The following is a 23,584-nucleotide window of genomic DNA, read 5'->3' on the forward strand; positions in this document are numbered from 1 at the left end:
GGCTTAGGACCTCAAGATGGCGGCGGCCGTTGGTCGCTGTGCCGGGGAGGGTTGCAGGCGGGCCTAGAGCCGTCCCCGCCGCCATGCCCAAGTACTACGAGGATAAGGAGGAGGACGGGCAGGCCTGTGGGGGGGTGAGGGAGGACCTGCGGCAGTGCCTGCTGGAGAGCCCCTGCGTCCTGCGGGTGAGCGCTGCCGCCTTCCCGGGACAGAGCCCCGTAGCTCCCGGCCCCGCCTCGCCCCCAGTTAGCTCCGAGGTTGGCTCTCCGGGACTGAAGCCACCGAGCTGGGGGTGGTGAGGCCGCTGGAGCCGGGGAGGGGAGCGTCTGGGTCTGGGGTCTGGCGCAGTCCCGGTGTCTCGGGGTGGGAGCGAGTCCTGGGGAGGGGGAAGCTGAGGTTTGGTCCCTTTCAAGCCTGGGGTCAGGGTTAGGGAGCAAGTTAGAGAGCGGTGACTGCAGAAGAAAGTACAAGTCACGGTACCCTGGCAAAATCCGGAGTAAACCTTGTCATAGTATCATAGAATTGGCTGGGTTGGAAGGGAACTCAGAGATCATCAAGTCCAACCCTTGATCCACTACCGCTGCAGTTACCAGACCATGGCACTGAGTGCCACATCCAATCTCTTTTTAAATATCTCCAGGGACGGAGAATCCACCACTTCCCTGGGCAGCCCATTCCAATGCCTGATCACCTTCTCCGTAAAGAAATTCTTTCTAATGTCCAACCTAAACCTCCCCTGGCACAACTTGAGACCGTGCCCTCTTGTCTTGCTGAGAGCTGCCTGGGAAAAGAGCCCAACCCCCACCTGGCTACCCCCTCCTTTCAGGGAGTTGTAGAGAGTGATGAGGTCTCCTCTGAGCCTCCTCTTCTCCAGGCTGAACACCCCCAGCTCCCTCAGCCTCTCCTCACAGGATCTGTGCTGGAGTCCCTTCACCAGCCTGGTTGCCCTCCTTTGGACCTGCTCCAGGACCTCGATATCCTTCCTGAACTGAGGTGTAACGAACTAAATACGGAAAAATGTCACTCAAATATTCGGGTGTCTTATTTAACCGGCTGCAGAAATCCGTGACGATTTTAATGCTTTGTTTTTCATCTAATAGGAAAACAAAAGCCCTAAACAATGTTTGAGGGAAGGACACTGTAGGAGTTTGCAAATGACGTTTTTTGCATGCAAAAGATCAATGGTAAGTGTTGGTAGTGTGTTTTCTTCTAGCAGCCTGGATGACTTCTGTTCTTTTCCTTGCTTCTTTTTTTTTGTTTTGTTTTTTGTTTTGTTTTGGGTTTTTTGTTTTTTTTTTAAGAAAATCGCTTTAATTCAGTAAAACTAGTGTTACTAGGCAGGGCAGAGCTTGCCATTGAATTCCATGTAAAATACAAGTGTTATACAGTGTTCCCATGAAGAAAAAGCATGGAGTGTAACAATTGGGGAAAAAAGCACATGTAAATTGAATGAGGCTTAGTTTTTGACATGTAGATGAGGTAGGTGTTTTGGGTTTATTTTTTAGTAAAGCTTTGGTTTAAACAGTAGATCAGGTAGTTCTAGGACATTGACAAGTTAAGTTCTATCAGTGAACCAGGAATACTTAAGGGAAAAGCTTTCCCAGTTTTTGATAGGAATTCCTTGCTTGTTTTTCCATAACACTTAAAAACAGTTAAGATGACTCCAGGAGGGTATCAAAACTTTTAAAGTATGTGTAGTGCAGGGCTTGTTTTTAGCTGATGTGATACATGAGGAATATATAGCTGAAACAGTACCTAATTTCTTTTTTCCCACTCTGTATTTTTTACTGAAGTTATAGCAGTTTTTTGTACTTCTTCCATATGAACTGTGGATTATTCAGAAAGTGACAAATGGTTATTTCTGTGGACAGGAAAAATGCTTGAGATACCTATTTGATGCTGCAGTAGCAATATGTGTATCTTCTGATGACAGGTCTGTGTTTCTGTCTGTAGATCACTAAGGGAACCTGATGAGAATGTATGAAGAGGCCTAGCTCTTACATAGTTATGTTTAACTGCTCCAAATCAAAGGCTGAAAAATGGCATTTTTCTTCTTCTGTTAACTCTAAATATCAATAATTGTGCTCTGCCAAATTTCTTACTCGCTATAGTAGTGAGGCTGAAAGAGTATTTAAAAACAATGTAGACACTAAAAGCAGATAGAATTTAAAATATGCTAAAATCATTAGGGATTTTTCTTACATGCTATTTCTTTGTAAAGACATATTATTTTAACATAAAGTACAGAAAGAGTAAACTTTAAAGAGTAAACTAAAAGAAGAGTAAACTTTAGTACATTCAGCTACTAAACTAGGAAAAAGGTTCAAAGTGGAAGGTGATTTGTTAGTGGATAAGCTGTGCCATCTTGCAGTTTAGCTCTTCACAAGTTTTGTTGAAGTTCTCAGTCCTGAAAAAGAAGGTTAGTTGAAAGAGAGAAAAGATATATTCTCAATTTAATAATTGAATAAGGCTTAACTGCCATATTTAGGACTGACCATCTAAATTGAGAGGAAATTTCTTGTGGCCAAAGTATGGTATGTCTTTCTGCTGCACTGAGAAAGGACTTGCAAGTTAATTTCAGTAAGTGCTGCACTGTAGCTGATATTTTTAGCTTTACTATAATTTTTTACCTTCCGTTTAATGTTTTTTAACTACCTAGAAGAAGTTTGCAGATTTTACAAGCGGAATATTATTTCAGTTTTTGCCAATATTTTTAGTCACTTGTTGTATTTAAGTTATGCCTGTCCTCTCTGAAATTTTCAGTTACTGCCACTTCTAGTTAATCTGAATTTTCCTCCTTCAGCTTGTCAGTTAATTTTGGAAAAACAGATCTAAGCAGAATTACAGTACACTGTTTTCATGTGTGCCTTGCTATTCCTCTATGCTGCTCTGTTCTTTGTGTTTTTACACAGTTTATTTCAGAATGCACAGGATGGTTTTTCCACAAATGTGATTTTGTGTGAGATTTAAGATATAGTGCAATATCTGTTTCACTGGAAGAACCCCATGACTTGACTACCTCCCTAGTTTTCTTTACAGTGACTTCTCCTTTATTCTGTGATGCTATAAAGCACCAAGATAGCACAAGCACTCTAAAATGTTTCTTTTTCATAATCTGTGGTTTTAATATATTGATTTCAATTTTCAGTTGGATACCAGGGCAAGATTCAGAGGAAGGAAAGGATACTGAAGTTCTCATGAAGAGACCCAGCCACGGGAAATCAGACTTCATCAGCATTTCAAGCAAAACAGAGACTAAGTAAGATGATTGTATCTGCTGCATGTTTACATGCAGTGTTTTTGTGGAAGGTGTCTGCTCCTGAGTATTGCAATAGATTGACCTGGATGTGCATTTCAGTGTTTAAAAATGCAAGCGTAAAACTGCAAGTTCTGACCAAAATGCAGTAAAATATGTAAAATCCAGAATAAACTGCAGAGGTTATCATCATATTTGGAAGTGAAGTTGTCTTTTTGTGGTTTTACTAATCCTGATCATATTTTACTGTTACAAAGAATACAAGATACGGAACTGGCCCTTCACTCAGGTGGTTTCCCAGAAGATACCTCGTAACAGATCTTGTTTCCAGAGATGATTGACATATGTTGTGAAATGTATGTACAAGCTGCATCCTCCCCAGGAGGTTTGTTACTCAATAAGCCTGCACTAATAGGTAGGAGTGGTGATGTCTTTGCAGTGCCACATATACAAGGATGGCATCTCTTTTGCTACAAACTCCATTTAATGTGATGATTGTTGTACATGTTTATTAGCACTGTCTCGTTAGTGTCTTGTTGACAGCTTGATTAAAATTTGGTTACTCTAAATTAAAAGATGTCTGATTGATCTTCCAGTGATCTGTCTTCTCCTTGTAGTGACAGAAGAGAACTATAGCATTATTCTAGTCATTGACTTGAAAGATTAGTGCCAGGATGCAGCTAATTATATATCTTTGGATGGGTGAGGAAGGTGTTCCTCAGGCCAACAGCTAAGGAGATCGTGGCTGCTATTACTGTGTTCTAAAAGTATTTACAACAATATTTAAGTTACTCTGAGATGAACCTGAATGATCTTTCTGCATTATTTTCCAAGCAGGTGTTTAAATATAATCCAAACATAAGTGCAAACTAGGGATGACAGTTGGGACTTTACTGTGTTTATAGAAAGTCATGCTTCTCAAATTTACTTTGTGAGCATTTTTATTTTTACTCTTAAGTCTCTTTGCATTCTTTGGTTCACATCATGGGCATAAAACTTTCAAACTGCCATTCATTTACATTGTAACTAGTTTCTGCTACATAATTCTTAAAACTTGCTCTTCCTGTAGATTATTTTTGTGCTTAGTGAAATTGTACATAGTTTTATAAGTTACAAAGCAGCTGTAGTGAAAAAGTGAAGAAATTAATGGAAGAAAATATGTTTTCCTTCCTTTTGATCAAGGATGGCTGAGGAAGATCTGCCTGTAGTATGACAGGGTTCTTGGAGACATGGGTAACATCTCTTAATTAGTCTCTCTTGCCCCACCCTAGTAAGGAAGAAGGTTTTATGGGGGTAACAAGCATTAAATAGTGCTTACACCATGACTGTGGCCAGTACCTGACGGTTCTGTTTAAGATCTTGTTTCTGTAAAATATTTCTTTTTCTGTCCTCTGTGCCTCTGCCCTCTTCCCTACCTTTTGAGGCCTTTAAGAAATAATCCACTCTTACATGTGGAAACTCAAATAACTTCAGGAAAGCTGATTAGAAACAAGATCAGGAAATAGTGAGAAGGGAGTCATAGTAACTTAGTTTCTTGGCTAACGCTTATAGTCATGTGCCTGATTTACATTTATCCTGCACAGATGCATGCAGCACTTACTGTCTGTAAAATTGATGACTTCAGTGAAGGAGTGCATGTTGATTTGATTCCATCCTAAGCAACTGCTCTGTGATCAAAGTAGGTTTCTATTTCTTGTATGTGTAGCATTTTATTTTTTATATCACAAATCAATTTCATACTTTATTATTCTGTGCATCATGGTAAAGCTAGTTCAGTTGTTGAAGTGGTATAAACATCCTTTGTTTTCCCCAGACTAGTTCATATATTATCTCTACACACACTAAAATGATAAATTGATGTGATGCCTATAAGAATATTCTTAACTTAGCACTCTAATTCTAAATTATTTCTCACAAGCCTTCTCTGTGGGGGAAAAAGAAAATAAAAAGGGAGTAAAAATAAATTTGAAGCTTCTTGGCAGGTAATTAAATGTCAGTTTGAGAGAAGAGTGGGACTGTTGTGTAGTTTTGGTAGTGAAGGGCTCTTCCATGGTCTGCCCTTCCACAGGGGACCCATAGGCTTGGTGCTTCATGTGATCTGTTCCTTTTCTCAGCCATCATCACTCAGCCTCACCTAATGGTGCTTCACCATCTCTTTTTGGGAAGGAACAGGCAGATGACAGATAGTTGACAGATAACTAAAGTTATTTTTAACTTTACTTTTTAACTGGACTTAGTTCAGGGGAGATCAAATGTGAAAATGAAATGCGGTGTCTGCTCTTGGACTTTGAAGGATTTAATAATTTATAATTAATTAATAATTAGTTTAACAGAATACTTGTATTGTTTGATCCAATAGAATCTTACTGTCAGAACTTCCTAATGGTTCACAAGGTTATCTAGGACACTATAAAAATACATATAATACATATGTAAATGCTGGTTTACTTGAGAGAGACTATTATTTTTCAATTCCAGTATTGTATAACATAATTAGTCATTTTTTGACAGAATATTATGTAATTGCCTTGAGACTTTGAGCACTGTCCTACTTGAGAGCTGCTAATATTTCTTGTGTTAAAAATAATTTGTGTCATTAATGGATTGCCCTAAGTACTACAAATTGGTGTTTATGATTCCATCTTTTTTCCTAATGCACAAAATGTTTTTGGTTGAACATACTGGTACTTTTAAGTATCATGCCTTGTGCTACACCAGTGGCTTTTATTTAAAAATACACATTTATAATCTATTGTAGATTTTGCTAGATTGGACATGTAATGCATCTGAACCTGTGAAATTGGACTGCTGAGGACAAAAGGCTGAAATGGCTTCAAAAGGCTCTGGGTGTTTTTAGAATCACAAATACATGCTAATAGTTTGTATTGAGCAAGAACAGGATGCAACCTGTAAAAACCTTTCACTGCTACTTGTAATTTCCCCCATTTGTTTTGCATGGTGGTAGAGTCAAGGGTGCTGAGTGCTCTTGAGATGGACATCACAGGCTCCCTCACTGTTAGGACGTGTCTGTGTGGTTATTACATCTAGTTTCCTCAATTAACATGTTCTCTCTGATGCCTAATCCTGCAAACACATTTGTATTTACATAGCTGTAAACATATATTGCAGAACTACTCGTATGTTTATTCTAAGAAAAACTAGGCCATAGTCATTTACTCTGGCTTGAAGATGCTTTAGATCACTCTGTTCTTTTAAGTTAGTATGAAGTGATCAGCATGTTGTTAAAGCAGAACCTATTTAATGAAGGCTCATGTATACATACACTGAAAAGTGAGAGAAAGGTGTTGGCATTTAACAAATGTGCATGCATTTATTATTTAAGTTATACTTCTTAAAAAGGAAAACAAAGCATCCCTTAAAAAATCACTTTTGAAAGCTTTTCTGCTTCCAGAAGTTGAACGTTTTTATCTCACAGAGCTTCATTATTCACTGGATGGCATAAGAAATTGATTGTGTTCTGTCTTTACTTTCAAGTTTCTGGGGAGTAGTAGGTTGGTAGTAGCCAAAGTGAACTTTAATAACATTATTTCAGTGGAAGCTGGAACAAACTAGACTGACACCTTCTGCTCATACGAAGCACACTAAGTGAAATCATCTTCTAAAAATGCAGCCACAGAATGTAGGTGGTAAGCAGTATCTGTTGTTTAATCCTTTGGCTGGAAAACTTAGATATGCAGAACTGGAGCAGCTTTGTTGACATGATGAATGTCACAAGTACTCATGCTGCTTTAGCACTTCATATGTGGTCACGTAGAATATATGTATTTATTCCAAATAGGTATCTCATGGTCTGAAGCTGGAAAGAGTGATAAGAGTTCAATTTCCACTATAAACTGTAGTTTAAAAGAGTAGTAACCAAAATCTCCTTTTTCCAAATGTGCATGCTAAGCTGTTGGACTCTGGTATAGTTTTGCTGCAGATATTTTCAGAGAATGATTAGCCAGATATTTCTGTAAGTGGTACGCTCTGTGATAACTTTGCTGACTCTAGGCTTGCAGAATTTTCCTCCTACAGAGAGCAACCTCTTGAAGTGGACTAATTTATTTTCAGAATTTACAGTAGGTTTATTAATAATGTCTTTAAACATTTAATGGAGAAGAAGCAACAAGATTAGCATTTTAATAGCTGCTTAATTATGTCAGTAGCAGGTGGTATATTTCAATTAATAATATATTTTAATAGATAACATTTGAAATTTTTTGTGTCAAGCTCTGGTTTGTTTGTCCTGCTAAAAGTTTTCATGTGTCATATTCTTACTTTACACATTAATGGCTGCAGTGAAACAGAAGGGAATAATTTCTTAAAGGTTTTAGTAGCAGAGGAAATGATGCCTGTAAATCTCAGTGACTTAGCACATGATATCTAAAACTTTTTTTTGCCATGTTGCTACTATTACTTTAAAAGGAGCTTGGGGAAAAATACCCAATATAGAAATTGTCTTGTAATTTTTAAGCTGCAATGATAAACTGTGTTGCTGTTAAATTGTCCCACATTGTCGTGAAGGATGATGAATATGAAATTTTTCTTTCAATTTATGGGAGGAATAAGCTTTTAGCTTTTTTTTTTTTTTGGGGGGGGAGGGAGAAGTGGGAAGCTTGAAAGTCTTTCCACTATGCAGGTCACTGAGGTCTCATACTAGTGAGCTATTGCTTATCCCAGGCTTCTCTCTTACCTCTGTAATGGCTGTTGCAGGATGGTTTCTGGAAGTCTGGGTGAGAAGTTAACTGTTACAGGTCATCATATTGGTATCATACTGGGGAAGATAAAGGTAAATATAAACTGATTATCAGTTGTCTAAAATTTTGCATCACTCAATTTAAAGACAGACTACACAAAAAGCCCTGTATTGGCTCAGTGTTCTTTCTTCCTGCTTTATATTAGCAGTAAAGGAAGGAGAGTTTAACACCTTTCATTGAGTCTGACCTTGTGTAAAGTTTTTATGCTAGAGGGAAGAAACAGACTCTTGAAAAAGGCATAAAATGTAATCTGTCTTCATTTGATAGTATATTTCAACAGCTAGTAATCCCTCTGTTAAAACTTCATGTCTGTGTCTTGTGATTAGAATTTGACTTTGGCTTCCACGTAAAGGAAAAGGGCAGGGGATGACTCTGCAAAAGAGGTCAGTATTATTTCATATTTTCTTGCTGGGAATACATTTAAAACTAAAACCCCACGCAATTTTTATTAAATGCTTGGATTGATGTCCTAAAATCTTGTGTTATGACTGTCTTCCCTAGTCCCCTCACAAATCTGTAATCTTTTTAAGAAGGAGATAAATACTCATTATGGATTTTTTCAGTCGTCTATATATGGGTAAAATGCCCTCTTCTTTATTTGTATGCTATTGATTGTGCTTCAAGATACATGTCACAATTTGTTGCAGTTGAGCTCTTGTGTTCAGTTCCTTGCCCTTTATGACCCTGAGACCTTTTTCTGAGCCACTAGTTTTTTCAGTCTGCTACTTACCCAGTATTCAAGGCACAGCTTTGTATTCTTTTTCTAGATGCATAAGCCAAGATTTGGCTAAAAAAATCATAATAAATTCTGAACAGCATGCTTTATCAGCTGTTCCAGAACTCTTTGGTGATGACCCAGTTTTTTTGTTCACTAGAGTGCCAGTTTTTGTGTTGTCCATGAATATAATCAGCAGTGAGTTTATACATGCTTCCACATCTTTGAGTAAAATGTTGAATAGTCTTCAACCTGGTAATGATCCCAGGGCAGCTCTCCATGTACTTCTACTCCAATACAGTTCCTCTGTGATCATTAGATTTTGAGGTCTCCTACTTAGGTTTTCTTAATGAAACAAATGTGTCATGTCCCCCCCAAAAAAAAGTAAATTAAAAACTTGCCTACTCTATCCATTCATTTGTACGCTGCTCTTTTGTTTGGGGTTTTTTTTGTGTGTCTTATTCTGGCTAACTCAGACTGCTCTGCCTATAAAATATATATATAACATGGTGGTTCTTTACATCCTTCTTCAGTGATGATGCAACATAAGCACCCTTCTGGTTAGGTGGGTTTGGTGCTGTTTTGACTCACTGATGCTAAGTGAACATGAGAAGTAAACACTGTTCCTCCAGGATCCTCGCTGGGGAGTTTTCCATGCCCGCTGTTTTTAAAAGGTCGTATTTTGCTTGATGTTGATTAAATTGTCATCAGCTACAAGTAAACTACAATGTTTTGTTCTTAGTCCTGTTAAACTCTGTTCAAATTGAACGGTGCTAGTGATGGTGTCTGGCTGCTTTCTAGCCTGCTGTGGCTATAAAATGTTTTGTGAGAGGATGGCTTTAAGCTTGCATGGTATGCAGAAGTTCTCATATTTTCTGTCTCATTTTTCTTTAAAAATATGTTATGGCTCATTAGCTTTGTGCTAAACTATGACCAAAGATAAAATGTTAAAAATCACATGTTTGACTAGGCGTTAAAAATAAGCTTTCTTCTGTTAGTTCTGTCTCATTGTTTTGAAAATGGAAGTGCTTTTGTCACACAGCTAAAAATGGTATTTCACCGACGGGTAGGAAGGAAAATCAAAAATTCAAGCTGCATCTCCTGGCTTCTCCATCTAAATTCAGATCGTGTTAAGGACTTGAGCAGGCAGCTTCTAGCACTGGGTGACTGCAACAGGCAAATTAAAATTCTGACACTGGAGTGGTGCTGGGACTGACTCAGCTGGTTCTTGGCAGCAGTCCTCTCCAGGTTATGCAGAGTTGGCTGGAGGAATCCGGACAAGCGTGTCTGTATGTGTCTCACCAGTTCCCCACTTCAGTGACTTTCCTGCCTGCTGCAGCCCCTTGAGTACCTTCAGGGGAGTTCACACAGAGCAGCTTGTGAGTAACCTGCCTTCCCCTTGGTATTTGTGCACCGTGTGAAAATAATAGAATGAGCCAGAGGTGGTCTCTGACTTTCTCTTACATTCTTTCAAATGGCAGCACTGAGCAAGTAAAATCTCTCAGTGACAGCAGCATGGTATATAGAACTCAGGTAAGGAATGGAGCCCAGATTCCAGCTGTACAGCATTTTCAGCAAATGTAGCTGGTTGAGCCAGCTACTGAGCAGCTTGGCCAGTAATGTCCAACAAGTGTGCACAATGAGTAAGGAGGAATGGAGGAAATGTGCTGGCTGTTCTCATTGTAAGAGAAACAAATCTGGATTGTTACTACAATTTATTTGGCCCAGACTTAATAGCTGCAATGTGGATACTGCTCAAACTCGTGACATTTTCTTTCTCGACATCCCGAGTTCCTGGCAGCAGGTGTTTATTCAAGAAAGAATCCCGATTTCTACGTTTTTTGATCCTTTAGAGTCGGAGATGACAAAGCACGACGAAGCCGGGGGCACGCTCGGAGGCCGGGAGGCCGGCCTCGGGTAGCCGGGGGCTCGCTGAAGGGGGACTTGTTTCAACCCTGGCCTTGCCCTGGCCGAGCCTCCATCCCCTTTACTTGTCGTCCTCGCCTTCCCCACCGGTCTCCTCCCGCGGTGGGAAACATGGGAGCCGGGCAGCGGCGTTCGACCGCAGGGGGCCTGGCCCAGATGCGGGGCGGGGCCGCCGTTCCCTACGCCGTCACGAGCGGGCGGGCCTCGGCGCTCATCGGGCTGCCGGAGCGGCTGAGGGTGCGGGACCGGCGGCTGCCGCGGGGCGGGACCCGGCTAGCCGGAGCTGCGGAGGTGAGCGAGGGACGCTGGCTGCCGGGCTCCGAGGGTAGAGCGGGGAGCTGCCCCGTCAGGCTCTGAAGAAGGGTCCGAAGGGGGAAGGTGCGCCTGCGGGGCGAGGGCCGGGGCCGGCGGGTCTCGCCAGGGCTGAGGCGGGAGGCGCCGCTGACAGCTGTGAGGGGTGGGGGCGGCCCTTGGGGCGGCCGTTGGGCGGGGGGAGCAGCGCCTCGTTGCCGGCCACTCTGCCTCCGGTCCCGGCCATCCTCCCTCCGGTACCGAGCACCCTCCCTCCGGTACCGAGCACCCTCACCTCCGTGCCGGGCGCGCACCGCCGAGCCCCCATCTTGGGGAGGCCCTGGCACCCGGGGTTTGCTTCATGCCGCGTCGCGTTTTCGGTCATGGTTGTTGTCACCTGCAGCGCGCTGCTGCGTCTGACGGCGTAAAATGAATATGATGTTGCGCGTTTATCTTTTGTGAAGGTTCGTCCTGAGCGTCTCCGTGAGCGTACGTAAGCCGTGCGGGCTGGGCTGGGCTGCTGTGTATAAATAAGAGTGTATAAACAGCTGGCTCAGGAAAAGAAGCAAGCTTGACAACCAAAAAAGAAAAAAAAAAAAATATTTGGTTTAATTTGTTACTAAGGGGGCTGCATGAAAGCTCTTAGGCATTCCTGCTTCCAGGTGTTTTTATGATATACGCTCTTTTTCCATATTAACTGGATGCTTGTTTTATGTCTTTGTGCCACAGCGTGGGTTTGTACAACAGCTGGCAGGCCCTGAGCCCCTGAGAAATTTGTGACCAGCCACATTCATTGTTCGTGGTGGTAGGGTGACCCCAAAGCAAGGTGGTGTGGTTGGGACCTCAGGTAGCATTATGCCCTCCACACCTGCAGGCTTTGGTGCTCTGAAGGAGTCACAGAAACATTTGTGTGTGCAGAAGGCCCTGTCCTGAGGTGGGGTTGTCTCCTCAGGGTTGCTGGTGTGAGTTTGAAAAAAGTGAGGTTCAGAGGGTCTGTTTGTGAGGGCTGTCCCATGCTGTGTGGTGAAACCACGTTCCCCAGTGACATCCGCTTTTTCAGCAGCAATGGCATCATTTAGAGAACAGGGATTAAAGAGCAGAGCAAACAAAATGCACTGTAGAAAGTGGTAGGATGTTTAAGAACCCGATGGGATAGTTATTAACCTCCCTTAATTTATTCCAGACCAGCTTTTATGATTTCCTTCCCATGAAGAGAAGCCTTAAAAGGAAGCAGATTGTATGTTTCATTTGGTGCATATTTCAGATTTTTGCCTCTTTATAAAGCAAAGAGTGTGTCTGTGAACTATAGTAGAAATGCCTTTGCGCTGTCTTTGCAGTAATGATGCACCATCATCTGTTTCACATGGCTTTGATGGAGCAGTGTAAGAATGAAGTTATAGCTCTGTCCCAGTGGGAAAGATTTCCCCCCCATACAATTAGCAAAGCCAATATATGCTGCTCAAAGCTCAGCGTGGACTGTGTGTGCTACATAGATGGTAGAGGGGCTTTTGCTTGTGCAGTCAAGCACCCTGCAGCCAGTAGCTCTCCATCTGCAGGCCAGTATCATCCTTTCTGCAGAAATCTGTAGTGATGTGGTGGTCTACATTGGCAGTAGAGAACTAGCTGGGAAGCTCTTGCTGGGTTACTTTTTAAGCAGCAGAAGCTGTGGCTCTTTTGTGTTTGCATGTCTCTAAACTCTAAAGCGAGGGAGATGAGCTCGCAGAACCCTGTTGTCCTGGAAACAAGGGTATTTGCTTCTACTTGAGGAACAGCTGTTTATTAATGCTTTTTTCAAAAGCTCTTGATTTTAAAACTTAATAAGGTTTTCCCTGCTTCTGAACAGATTAATTCAATGGGCTGCCTTTCTTCTAGGAGCTCAGAGGGCCTTCAGAAGGAATGTAATATCTTGCCAATTTTTTCACAATTCTTTCTGAATGTCTAGGCAAATGTTAGCAGGGAGCAAATGGTGGGGAACACATGTATTTTTGGCAAGAACTTGAAATCGGTATTTTTAAATTTAGAAGTTCTGGCATTTTCCAGACTTTGAGATGGATGTGACCTCTTTTATTCACTGCTCCCTGCTGGCAGTACCAAGTTGTTGGCAAATCATCATTTCAGTGCTGTTTTCAAGTGTCTGTATCTAGGCTGTATGACTTCTTAATAAATGGCAACTTTGCCTGTGATTTGATTTATATTTAATGAGCTAATTTTAACTTAATTTATAGTGGCTGGTAGTTTGTATAGACCCAGGAAGAAAAAAGATCCCTTTGAAAGTGTGGCACATGATCTTCAGAGGGTGTTAGGCTCCATTACTGAAGACAGTGATCACACTTCTGCAAAAACTTATTTACTTCTGTCTTGCTTGCTGTCAGCTGAGACAGAAGGGTATACCCCTAGGTTTGTAGAATTTTCAGTTTTAAGGTCTCAGATATATTGAAGATTGGACATCCTCAGCTATCTCTTAGACCTGTTCAAGTCCAGTCTGGTTGCACAGGTGCTGTAAATACAGGAGGTTCTCCCTGTGGACTGAAATGATTGTTAGGAGAAATGGCTGCTCTGTTTCCTATACATTCCTTTATTTCTGTATTACTGTACTGGAACTGAGAAGAAAAATAAGAAGACCAAGGATCTTATTTTGGTTCTTGTTTCCTTGTTAAGAATTAATTCAGACTTCTGCTGGGTGCTTTATTAAAGCAAATTTTAATTACCCAATTGCTAGTATGCAAGATGCTTCTTTAGAGTATAAGAATACCACTTAGACCTCATTTGTAGATTACTTTGTTGGAAAAACTTCTCAGTTTCTTGCCTGGATGGGGGGAGCAATTACCTTGCTTGGAGATGAGGTTTGAAGCCTCTACCTTGTTCTTGAACAGAGACAGGAGATATAATACCACAGGCAGCATAGCTCGGAGCTCTGGCTGATGTTTGCTTTGCTTCTGCTTGTCACTTCCCTTCCTGTTTCTTTTCTGACAAACTGAATTTCCTCTCTATTGTTGGGCTATCTACCTAAATCTCAAACAGACATCCTTTGCAGAAATGTTGTTAGAAAAAGTTGACCTTGGCAGAAGGAAGGGGTGTATCCATCTCATCCACATCAGTCTGGCAAATAGGCATAGCCTCCAATGTGTTTAAATCACACCTGTTGCTGCTTAACCTAATATGATAACTCTGTGGTATAGATGAGGTTGATTGTTCTGGCTTTCGCATAGAAGAAGGATTTTCCCTTTCCTGCTTCACAGCCATTTCCTGCTGCCACTGCTCCCCTTCCTTTGCTTTCCATGTTCCGTTCCCTGTAGGCAAATGTCACCACAAATCGGCAGTGTGTGAGGCAAAACCAAAGAACAACCAAAGCAGAGCAGGCTGAGAATGAAGTGTGGACCAGGTAAAGTAGGAAAATACCAGGGGCACTTATAAATGAAGGATGTGGTTGCAAGAAGAGTGTTTGTGCCTTGTCTGCACAGGGAGTGGTAGGGTCATACCCAGCTTTTGTGGTTTCTTTGGCACACAGTAAGCGAGGTGTGCACAAGATAATGGAGGGCAAACTCGCCAGGCAGTTACTGCTGTATTTTCCCTGTTTTAGAACCTGGAATTAATAATGACATTGCATCAGCCAGTGCAGGTGGACATTGTGCTACTTCTTCTTTCAGCCCATTGGGCCAGCCACTTTTCTGTCTGTCATAGAGGTTATGGAGGTGCCAGCTTTTCAGAAATGTTAGTACTTCTTGAGAACATTTGCAAGCTGTAACAGTGTATTCATTCATCAAAGCGGCTCTCTGCCTGTTTATACTTCCACTGAGTGTGGTTTTTTAAATTTTTGGTATTTCTACCCAACACACAATAAATAGTTGACAGGGAAATTTAAGTACCAAGTTATGTCCTAACTTAGCTAAAACCATCTTGATGAAATGCAAGAGAATGCCATACTTTTCCCCTTAATCTCCTGGCAAGTTCAGATCTTGATCTTGAGTGCCGAGGATTTCTCTGTAGCCAAAGTTTGTAAATGTGCTTCTGTGTTCTCTAAAAGTATTCATCATGTGCAGCAGTGAGGTATCACTAAGACCTTGTATGAAATCAGCAAGGTATATTGAAGAAGACATTTTTTTAGAGGTTACGTGTACACCTGATCAACCCGTAAGCCCTTTGATGTTCTTGTATTTCTCACTCAGGCTTGCATCTTGTTTGTGGTCTATTGCTCTGCCATGCTAACAGAGAATCCTGTTGTGTGAGATTGGACACTCTAAATACAGCTCTGTTCCTCCAGTTTGTTGCAGGCAGAACAGATTTTGTGGAGGAGATAACTGAGTGAGGCGAAAGAGAGTAGCACAGGAGTAAAGTATCTGGATACAGAGATGGCAAGTAAAGGGAAAAGAGTGGGGAGGATGAGGGAGTAGATGGGCTCTGTGAGAAAGAGGGGAGCTAGTGACAGAAATATGCATCCAGTGTGCTTCTGATCTATGTTTTATAGCATGTGCCAGTGGAACATTTTAAGGTTGCTTCTGCAAGAAAAAAACTGGGGGGCTCTGAATCTGTAGCTCCAGCTGGGGTGTGCCTGGGGACAATGCAAAAGTAGGGACCTGGCTTTAGAGCTAGGCTGCCCTGGCAGATGCATCCCAAACCTGCTGAGAATTCTACTGTAGAGATTTATACAAATTAAAGCAGTGTCTGTGAATGCCTCTGCACATGCTCAGTTCCTTCCTTTCTGCAAGGTTAAGAAGGGCAGATAAACTTCTTGCTTGACTGGCTGCTTTACCTGGAGGTATCACTGAGCTTTTTGTAACTTCATTCCAGCTACAGAAGCATGTGCAAGCAAAGTTAATTGTTCTTATAAAGAATTTGGAAGCCTGGAATTTCTCCTTGTGATGAGTAGCACAGGTCCCTAAGGAAGAAATTATGGCTAACAGCGGAGGCAGAAAGACCACCAGATTTGCTGAAAATTTGTTTTTCCAGTCATTCCCTGTCATTAAATCCATTTTGTCTGGGGAAGGTGCAGTGCTTACTGCTAGGGTTAGGCATAGGATCTTTCTGTAATTCTGCTTTGAGCTTGCTTTAAGCCTTAACCCTTGTCAGTCTGAAGCTTGGATTCAGGCTTAAGAAGAATTTTTCAGGAATTGTCTAATTTTTGCAAATTATAATAAGGCTTCAAAATTAAATTGCTTTGTATAAGTTATCTTAAAAATACTTGCCTGCTTGAAGCATACTCTTCTTTTTCCAACTCTTTATCTATATTTCTCTGTGATGTTTTAAGGAAATAATTCTTCATAGTTTGCTAGGCAGTTCATAGCACTCTTTCGAAAAACAAGTAGTAGGGTTTTTTTCAGTGTTGCTCAGAGTAGCTATTAATAGACCTTTCAAAGATTTTTTTCTTTCTTTTTTTTTTTCTCTTTATTTTTTTCCTTACCCACCTGGATTTCTCTGTGAATCTTGCTGCATTTTGTCTTGCCATGAGCAATTCTTTTGATCCTGTAGCTACTTTTTCCATTCACTAGACTGGAAATTACTGCCTCCCACAGCAGGGTGGATAGAATGAAATGTGTGCCTGCGCTTCAGCAACCTCAGTGTAAAGTTCAGCAGCTTAATTTAAACTGTGGGTTTGACATTTCTGAAGAGGTTGCTTGATGGTCCATTGACTTTGCTTGGGAGGCTGCAAACTTGAACAGCAGTGTGGTATAATCTTCAGTCACCAGAGCTACTTGCCAAGCTCTGTGTGCTATTTTTCTGTTATGTTTTTACCACAAAGTGATAAGTATTAGCACATTGTTAATTCTGATAGTAATTCTGTGAATATCAGAATATATTGAGCATTAGTTTAAAAAAAAAAAAAAAAAAAAAAGCTTGTGTATTGCCTTGTGGAAGATGCTACTTATGTAGAAGCCCATAGGGCATTTCTCAAGTGATTTGTGAGTATGGACATTACCTGCACAAGAGAATTATATTGTGAGTATCTTATCTGTTCAAGTTTTTATGGGCCACTTTTTAAAGTTTGAAATTGTACAGTATCACACAAACAGATATAGCGACAACTAGAATCATGTAAAATGCAAGACCAATAGATAATAACACCAGTAAGAAAGTCATGTACATCTACCCATGTTTAAGAGTTGGTGTCACAGCTGGAAGCTGGGAGGTAGTGTTGGGAGACACTTAACTCCCTGTGGACTTGTGAACTTGCTTTGCTGTCTAGTTTCATACTTATATACACATGGATGAACACAGTCCTTGAGGTTTTCTAGTGATCACAACTTCTGCTCTCAAAGGGTGGGTGGACAATCTGTCATTTCTGTGATGGGGGGAAGGGTTTGACATGGTTGGTTCCATGAGTGGTAGTCAAGCAAGACAGTACTAAGGTACTGGTACTAAGTACAGGTACTAAGACAACATTTTAAACCTCAAATGATCTTCACTGCTTAGAAACTATCTGGCTTAAAAGAGTAATCCATGTAACCACAGGGTGGCATCATGGTTTCCAATGATGCTAAATCTTTAGTTAGATGATCTATTCTTCTGTGTTGTTCTTAATGCACTGGAGGAGCCTAATCTGGGGTTGAACTGCGCAGTAAAGGACCTTGTTGAGTGTAACAGCTTTATTTGTTGCAGAAATTGGAAACTGTATCGTGATCACAGAAGGGCCTGAAGGAAGAGGAGGACAATATTGTTTTCTAAATGAGAGCTGCATCCTTCCAGAGGCCTGGGACACAACCCTGCCACTCTCCACAGTTCCTTTGCAGTCCAAGGCAAGGCTTTAAAATTGTCCTTTTGCTCTTGATCTGTACAGTATTTCTCAGGTTTTGGATGCCTGGTTTAAGGACTAGTTTCAGTTTTACAGAACTGATAAACTCTCCCAGTTATTTCTGCATATATTATGTAAAAGACTATATACGTTCAATGTTGAATCATGGGTATCTCAAAGTAGTTGATACTTTGTTCTTTCTCCTTTGAAGTCTTGGTCCAGTAGCTCTCCCGTTCCCAGCAGCTGGGTCTCCCTGCCTCCTTTTACCAGCTCAGTCTGTTCCCCTTGTTCTTCCTCCTTATGCTACTGGTCCAGTCTCTTTGGTCTGCCCATACCTCTCTGCTCCCAGTCAATCGATTGCAAAGATTCCTCCCAGCCAAATAGTTTCTGAACATATTTCTACCCCCAGACCTCAGTCCTGGTTTTCTGACATCTGGATTTTTGTAAGCCAACTTTGTCAGTATTGCTCTTCAAATCTGTTGCTTCTTCTCCAATGCTTTCAGTTTGGATATTTTTCCTCATGCTTTGGAATTTGATATTTCTTTTGCTACCCCTGAAGGCTTGTCCTAGAGATTTTGTTGCCCCAGCTCATGATGTTGAATGTTTATTAAAAGGAACTGTTTTCCAAACTCCTTGGGCTTGGAGCAGTGAGATCATAATGCAGTGCATACTGCATTAAGTCACCTGTGGAAATCAAGAGTGGTCAGGTTTTTGGTGTCGTTGGAGACTTGAGTTGTTACTGAATCTTTGCTGGATCTGGTTGTACTAAGACTTTTAAAAGCAATAGGATAGAAAGGAAACATTGCCAGTTTTTTACTAAATTTATGCAAAACATTTTTCTTTTAGCCCATGTTCTTGGCAGCAGCTGAAGTGTTTTAGCTGAAACTAATGATTATTCTTTAAAAATCAGTATGAGGACAACATTCAGCATGAAAAATTTCTGGGCATACAATTTGGGAAAATGTAAGCAACTGAAAACAGCAGTCTTTTGAAGCAATGCTGAGCAGCCATACTTAAGTGTAGTGATGCTACTGGTCTCAACTTCTGATTGCTCTTTTTGTGCTTAAGGATTAGAATGCATTTTACCAACTATTCGTTCTCTTTATGTGAACCTATGTATCTCAGCTATTGTGCAGCGACAAAACAGCAGGATGTTTGGCATGCAGTGGCAAGTAGAAAGTTTTTAAAACACAGGCCTAGTGATAGCATGTAAGTGACTTGTCAGAAAATGGGGGAAATCTTGTGTAGCAAGGAACTGCTTTCAGTGTTAACAGAAATTTTTGTACTCTTCCCTTTTTGATAAGAATAAGTGGAAATGTTGAAGTGCATCTTTGCTTTGATGTACACCAAAACTCTTTCTCTCCCCAAACAACTATGAAGAAGCATTTATTGAGCACCAACTCAAAATGGATAGCTGCTGCCATCTAGGTGGTCTGCATTACTTAAGTTTCTGGGTTTTTTTCATCAAGTAAGAACCAGACTTCATTTTACCAATTTTGTAAGATTGGAGATGACTACATATGAACATATGAACATGGTTGAATCTTTTCTGCAGTATGTTTCTTCTGGCATGGACAGATTACCTAAGAATAAATATTTTCTCTCTTAGTTTCACCTAATCTATAGGTTAGTAAAGTTAGCCTTTCCAAGAATTATCAGGAAGAGCTGTATTTCTGCTAGAAGTACTAATGACTATAGTAGCAGTGCCTCAGATGCAGGCTTCTAATGTGAGCTGTAGGCTTACTGCTTTACTTGAGCTAAAGATGGATGTGGAACAAACCTTTTTAATTCTACATCAGGTTGTCATGTAGCTTTCTATCTTTGTAATTTCTGCGTCATAGTGTCTGAAATGTTCTGTGCTTAATATATTAATGGTAGGTTACAGTTCTGTGTTCCCAAGAGACTTTTCAGCTGGGAGCAAGCAGTCTGTTATGACCAGAAGGTTATATACTCCATAAAAAGAGAGATCAACAAGATTTTGTCAGCTGAGAAATCTATGTGACATCTCCTATAGTGAGTGAATCTGCATTGAGAATTTTGGATGTGTGTGCTCCATTAAATTTTGAGAACATTTCAGATTAAACGTCAAATTAATATATTGAATGAACATGCCTGCATAGAATATCTATCAGTTCTGTTATATAGCATAAGTAGCCCAGTTGCAGTAGAGTGATAAGTGTCCACATGCTGTCAGAAACTGGGAACTCCACAACCCTGCAGGCTTGGATGTGAAACAAGCAGTTGTATTAAAGTCTCTAGGTAAAGAAGAGAATGCTGATAAAAGTGGACTGATGAGATGTAACTAAAGGCATTAGCAGTCATCACAGGGTCACTTTTGGCCCTTTAATAGTGTACTGTGTTGCTTTTCAGGAAGTGTACAATACTTGTTACTTCTCAGCTGCATTATACTGCTCTTGGAGAAGAGATGTTATTGGAGTTGGGGAGGCTTCTTCTCTGCTGTACAGAAGTAGCTAAGCACAGGGAGACTGAGAGCTGCTCTAAGAACACTGCTCTCCAGCCCTAGCAGACACCAGGTACATAGGGAGACAATTAGTAAGGAACAAGTTGTGAGGATCAGTGTTTTTCTAGTGAGATACCCCTTCTCAATAAGAGCAGTGAAAAATTCTAGTGTTTTGTTCTGTAAATGTCCTGTCTCACACAGATGTTTCAGGGGCTGAAGACCTTGCATAGGAATATAAATTCTTTATATCTATGGTTCTTTTATGTTGCCTTCTTGTTCTGTTTCCCTTCTGTAGCTCTGAAACAATAAAAGCATGGCTCCTCTTACCTCGGAGTTAACTCAGGGTAACATCAGAGTGGTATTGTACTACCATCTTGCTGTAACACTCCAAGCTTGCTTTGAACATCTCCTGTCTAGCTCTTAAGTGTTAGAATCCCCAGAATGTGTTTGCTCCTGGGCTATCTACTATTCTGTAAAGAAAGAAGGCAAGCAGCATAGTCCTCTTCACTGATGTGTCTATGAGCAGGATAGTTAATCCTAGGAGTTATCATTGGAACCTATCTTCCCTTCCATACCACATCTGACAACTAGGAGTTGGAGACAGACACAGTGGTGCAGCTGTTCTTTGGCAGGGATCCCCTTGAGAGCTTTGAGTCTGAGGGCAGAAATTTCTTTTGCTGTAGGTGCACCTTTCCCTCCCTCCTATTTCCTACTTCTTACTCTGGAAATTTGCATTTGGGGCACACACCTGGAGAGTTTTACACATGAGAATGATACAAGGGGAAGGGAAACAGTTCTCTGAAACTAGTTGTGAGTATCCAGTCAAAGTTTCTTTTAGGAGAAGCCATGAGGGTCAAGGCTGAAGTAAAAAAAAGGTCATGAGTAATTTTCTCTTGAGCAAAGGAGATCAAGAGGTCTAATTTTTACATGCAGCAGCTAAAAGCAAGTGTCATGGACTGTATGTGGCAGTAGTATTAGCAACCTTGGGCATCTGGAAATCACAGGAAGCCTTCAACATTATGAGGGTTGTTGAAAGAATCCTTCCCATAGACCTCATATTTGTCTTCACGTTTTGGAAGCTTTTGGGTACCTCCCTATCTCGATGGTTCCCTTTCAATAACATTGACTGAAATGGTGTGCTGTCTGGTCACTTCATATTCCACTGTTCCTGAGAATCCTCATGTCTTTAGATTTTTTGTGCCTGTGAATGGTGCTGAAGAAGTAGTGTGTGTCCTTCCCTCTTTACGAGTTGACTTGTAAGGCATCTTTGCAAATTCTATTCTGATGCTGATAAGGTGAAAGGTTTTGTCTTTCCTATGTGTAATACTTGCTTCGATGACCTAAGACTTTCAGGACAAGCCTGAGTTCTACAAAATCTGTGTTTCTCTTAGGCTTTTCACAGTGATTATGAGGATGGGCAAAACTCACTTTTATATGGGCTTCTCACTTGTGCCCAGTGATAGGACGAGGGGCAATGGATTCAAGATAAAGCACGGGACGTTCCACCTCAACACGAGGAAGCATTTCTTTACTGTAAGGGTTACAGAACCCCAGAACAGGCTTCCCACAAAGGTCATGGAGTCTCCTTCTCTGGAGACTTTCAAGACCCATCTGGATGCATTTCTGAGTGACCTGCTCTAGTTTTGTTCCTTCTTTGGCAGGGGGGTTGGACTCAATAATATTCAGAAGAGGTCCCTCCCAAACCCTGACATTCTGTGATTCTAAATACATCTGGATTTATGTAACTGTATATTGTTCATTGTCACAGGGATTTGTGGTGCAAAATTATGCACAGGATGATGCCATCATCAGTATCTGTATGTATGACATATGTCTCAAGGGAGGTTCAGTTCACCTAAAATGTGTGAAGAGCTTGGGGAATAAAAAAGAAAATATATGTGTTAGCTCCTTAAGTAGAAAGGAATGGGGGATTTTTTTGATGGCCTCTTTTTCCTTATTGCTGCAGTGATGTCTGCAGATTAGGATTAGACCAGAACTGAGACTGTTTGAAACTGAAGCCAATGAAGGGTGCTTAGAGTGCAAGGTAAGAGGTATGGGCTGCCTGTGAAAGTTTAACAGGATTAGGAAAAGCCATATCTATAAGTTCTAGGCAAAGACACTTTAAAAGACCATGATAATGATTAATGAAGAAGATAGGGAAAATATAATTTATCTGTTATTATTTTAATAATGTAGGTGATAATGAAAGACTCTCTAGAATTGTGATGGAACATCATGAAAGTATAATTTAGAGAACTACAAGAAACAAGAGTTGTTTAGAAAAAAAGAAACAGGAAAAAAGAACAAGGGGAACTATGAACTCTGAAGGAACTTTGTTATTACAGATTTAACAGAATTGGCGGTCAGAAAGTGAAAGCACTTTGGGAGGTTTGCATTTCTCAGAAAGAAAATGAAAGGAGAAGCAGCCTTCTGCACATAAATTTTTAGAATATTGAACTAATGCTTGAAAGGAATACCTCCAAAGCACATGCTTGAGTTAGAAGTTCCAGTGTAGAGGCTGTGTAGAATTTGTAAGTGATAAGAATTCGCAGTACTTTCAGAATTAGCCTCATAAAGCAAAACAGGGAAAAATAAAACCAAAAAGTGAAATATGAGCCTCCCACTTTGACAACTACAGATGTCCAAATGCAACTTACAGTCAACGCATATAGAAATAATGTCACGTTGCATGGTTATCCTAAATATTCTGTTTCAGATGCTTTGATTTTAGCAATGATGATTACTAATATAAACCCATCTTTAATTGCTACCCTGTGGGTAGAAAGAAATATGCAAAATAGCTAATTTCTCAAGAGGAAAAAAGATTACTCAAAAATAAAACCATTGTTGCGCAATTGACAGTCAATATATTTAGCAAGCCATTGACACCAAGGAAGTTTCTTACTGTCCTATCATTGGTATCTGTAGTCATGATCTTGTCTTTACTGTTTCCATCAGCTCCAAGATGTACACCAATTTCTTCTCTCTTGACCCAAAATAACAGCTTTTTCTTCTGATTAGCCACTTGGGTAGGAAATTTTTTGGAAGGTGTGACTCTTGTCACACCTGTTGTGTCCTGAGGCTGGAACGTTGATACAATACTAAAATGTTGGTTTGTAGTCCTTTCTGTCAGGTGCTCTGACAGAGTATTCTCTGAGTATGATGGAATGTTGTATATAAAGGGTTTTTTGTTTCCTGCTGAAGGAACATGAGAGGGTAACATTCCATGAGTAAGAAACAAGTCTTACCCTGCTGCAGACTAGGGAGCATGAGAGTTGGCTCTGGTCAGAAGAAGAGCCTCTGCCTCTCAAGAGCTGCTTTCCATCCTTCCTCAAGAGTAAGCCATCCCTGCCAGTCAAATGGAAGTCAGACCCTTCCCCATCCTGTCACCTCCCAGTTTACTTTGGAACAGCTGTTGCACCCCTTTACAAGGTGAGCTGAGTGGGTGTTG

The 23,584-nt window shown here is 40.9% G+C and overlaps 2 protein-coding genes across 31 annotated transcripts in view; both read left to right on the forward strand.

Annotated features, from left to right (window-relative positions):
• The first annotated feature begins 49 nt into the window (after nucleotides 1-49).
• Nucleotides 50-3,450, forward strand: COA5 (cytochrome c oxidase assembly factor 5). The gene is made up of 3 exons (XM_071746227.1): nucleotides 50-185; nucleotides 1,101-1,184; nucleotides 3,149-3,450. The coding sequence occupies exons 1-3, from the start codon at nucleotides 84-86 to the stop codon at nucleotides 3,188-3,190; spliced, it is 228 nt and encodes a 75-aa protein (XP_071602328.1). The 5' UTR covers nucleotides 50-83; the 3' UTR covers nucleotides 3,191-3,450.
• Nucleotides 3,451-10,801: 7,351 nt separating this feature from the next.
• INPP4A (inositol polyphosphate-4-phosphatase type I A) overlaps nucleotides 10,802-23,584 on the forward strand; it is a 124,278-nt gene continuing 111,495 nt past the window's right edge. For 19 of the 30 annotated variants that reach the window (XR_011726293.1, XM_071745865.1, XM_071745931.1 and 16 more), the window contains exon 1: nucleotides 10,802-10,945. The gene's annotated coding sequence lies outside the window, so the exon portion shown is untranslated. Of the gene's footprint in view, nucleotides 11,033-11,259; nucleotides 11,410-23,584 lie in introns of those variants that run through there. The other 11 variants (XM_071745710.1, XM_071745827.1, XM_071745834.1 and 8 more) reach the window with 10 other exon arrangements.

This window comes from Heliangelus exortis, chromosome 1 (assembly GCF_036169615.1).
Source record: "Heliangelus exortis chromosome 1, bHelExo1.hap1, whole genome shotgun sequence".
NCBI classification, from domain to species: Eukaryota; Metazoa; Chordata; class Aves; order Apodiformes; family Trochilidae; genus Heliangelus; species Heliangelus exortis.

Coding starts and splice junctions, on each gene's coding strand:
- COA5 (XM_071746227.1), top strand. CDS start 84: ATGCCCAAGTACTACGAGGATAAGGAGGAGGACGGGCAGGCCTGTGGG. Junction 186..1,100: donor AGAGCCCCTGCGTCCTGCGG/GTGAGCGCTGCC, acceptor TTCATCTAATAG/GAAAACAAAAGCCCTAAACA. Junction 1,185..3,148: donor TTGCATGCAAAAGATCAATG/GTAAGTGTTGGT, acceptor TTCAATTTTCAG/TTGGATACCAGGGCAAGATT.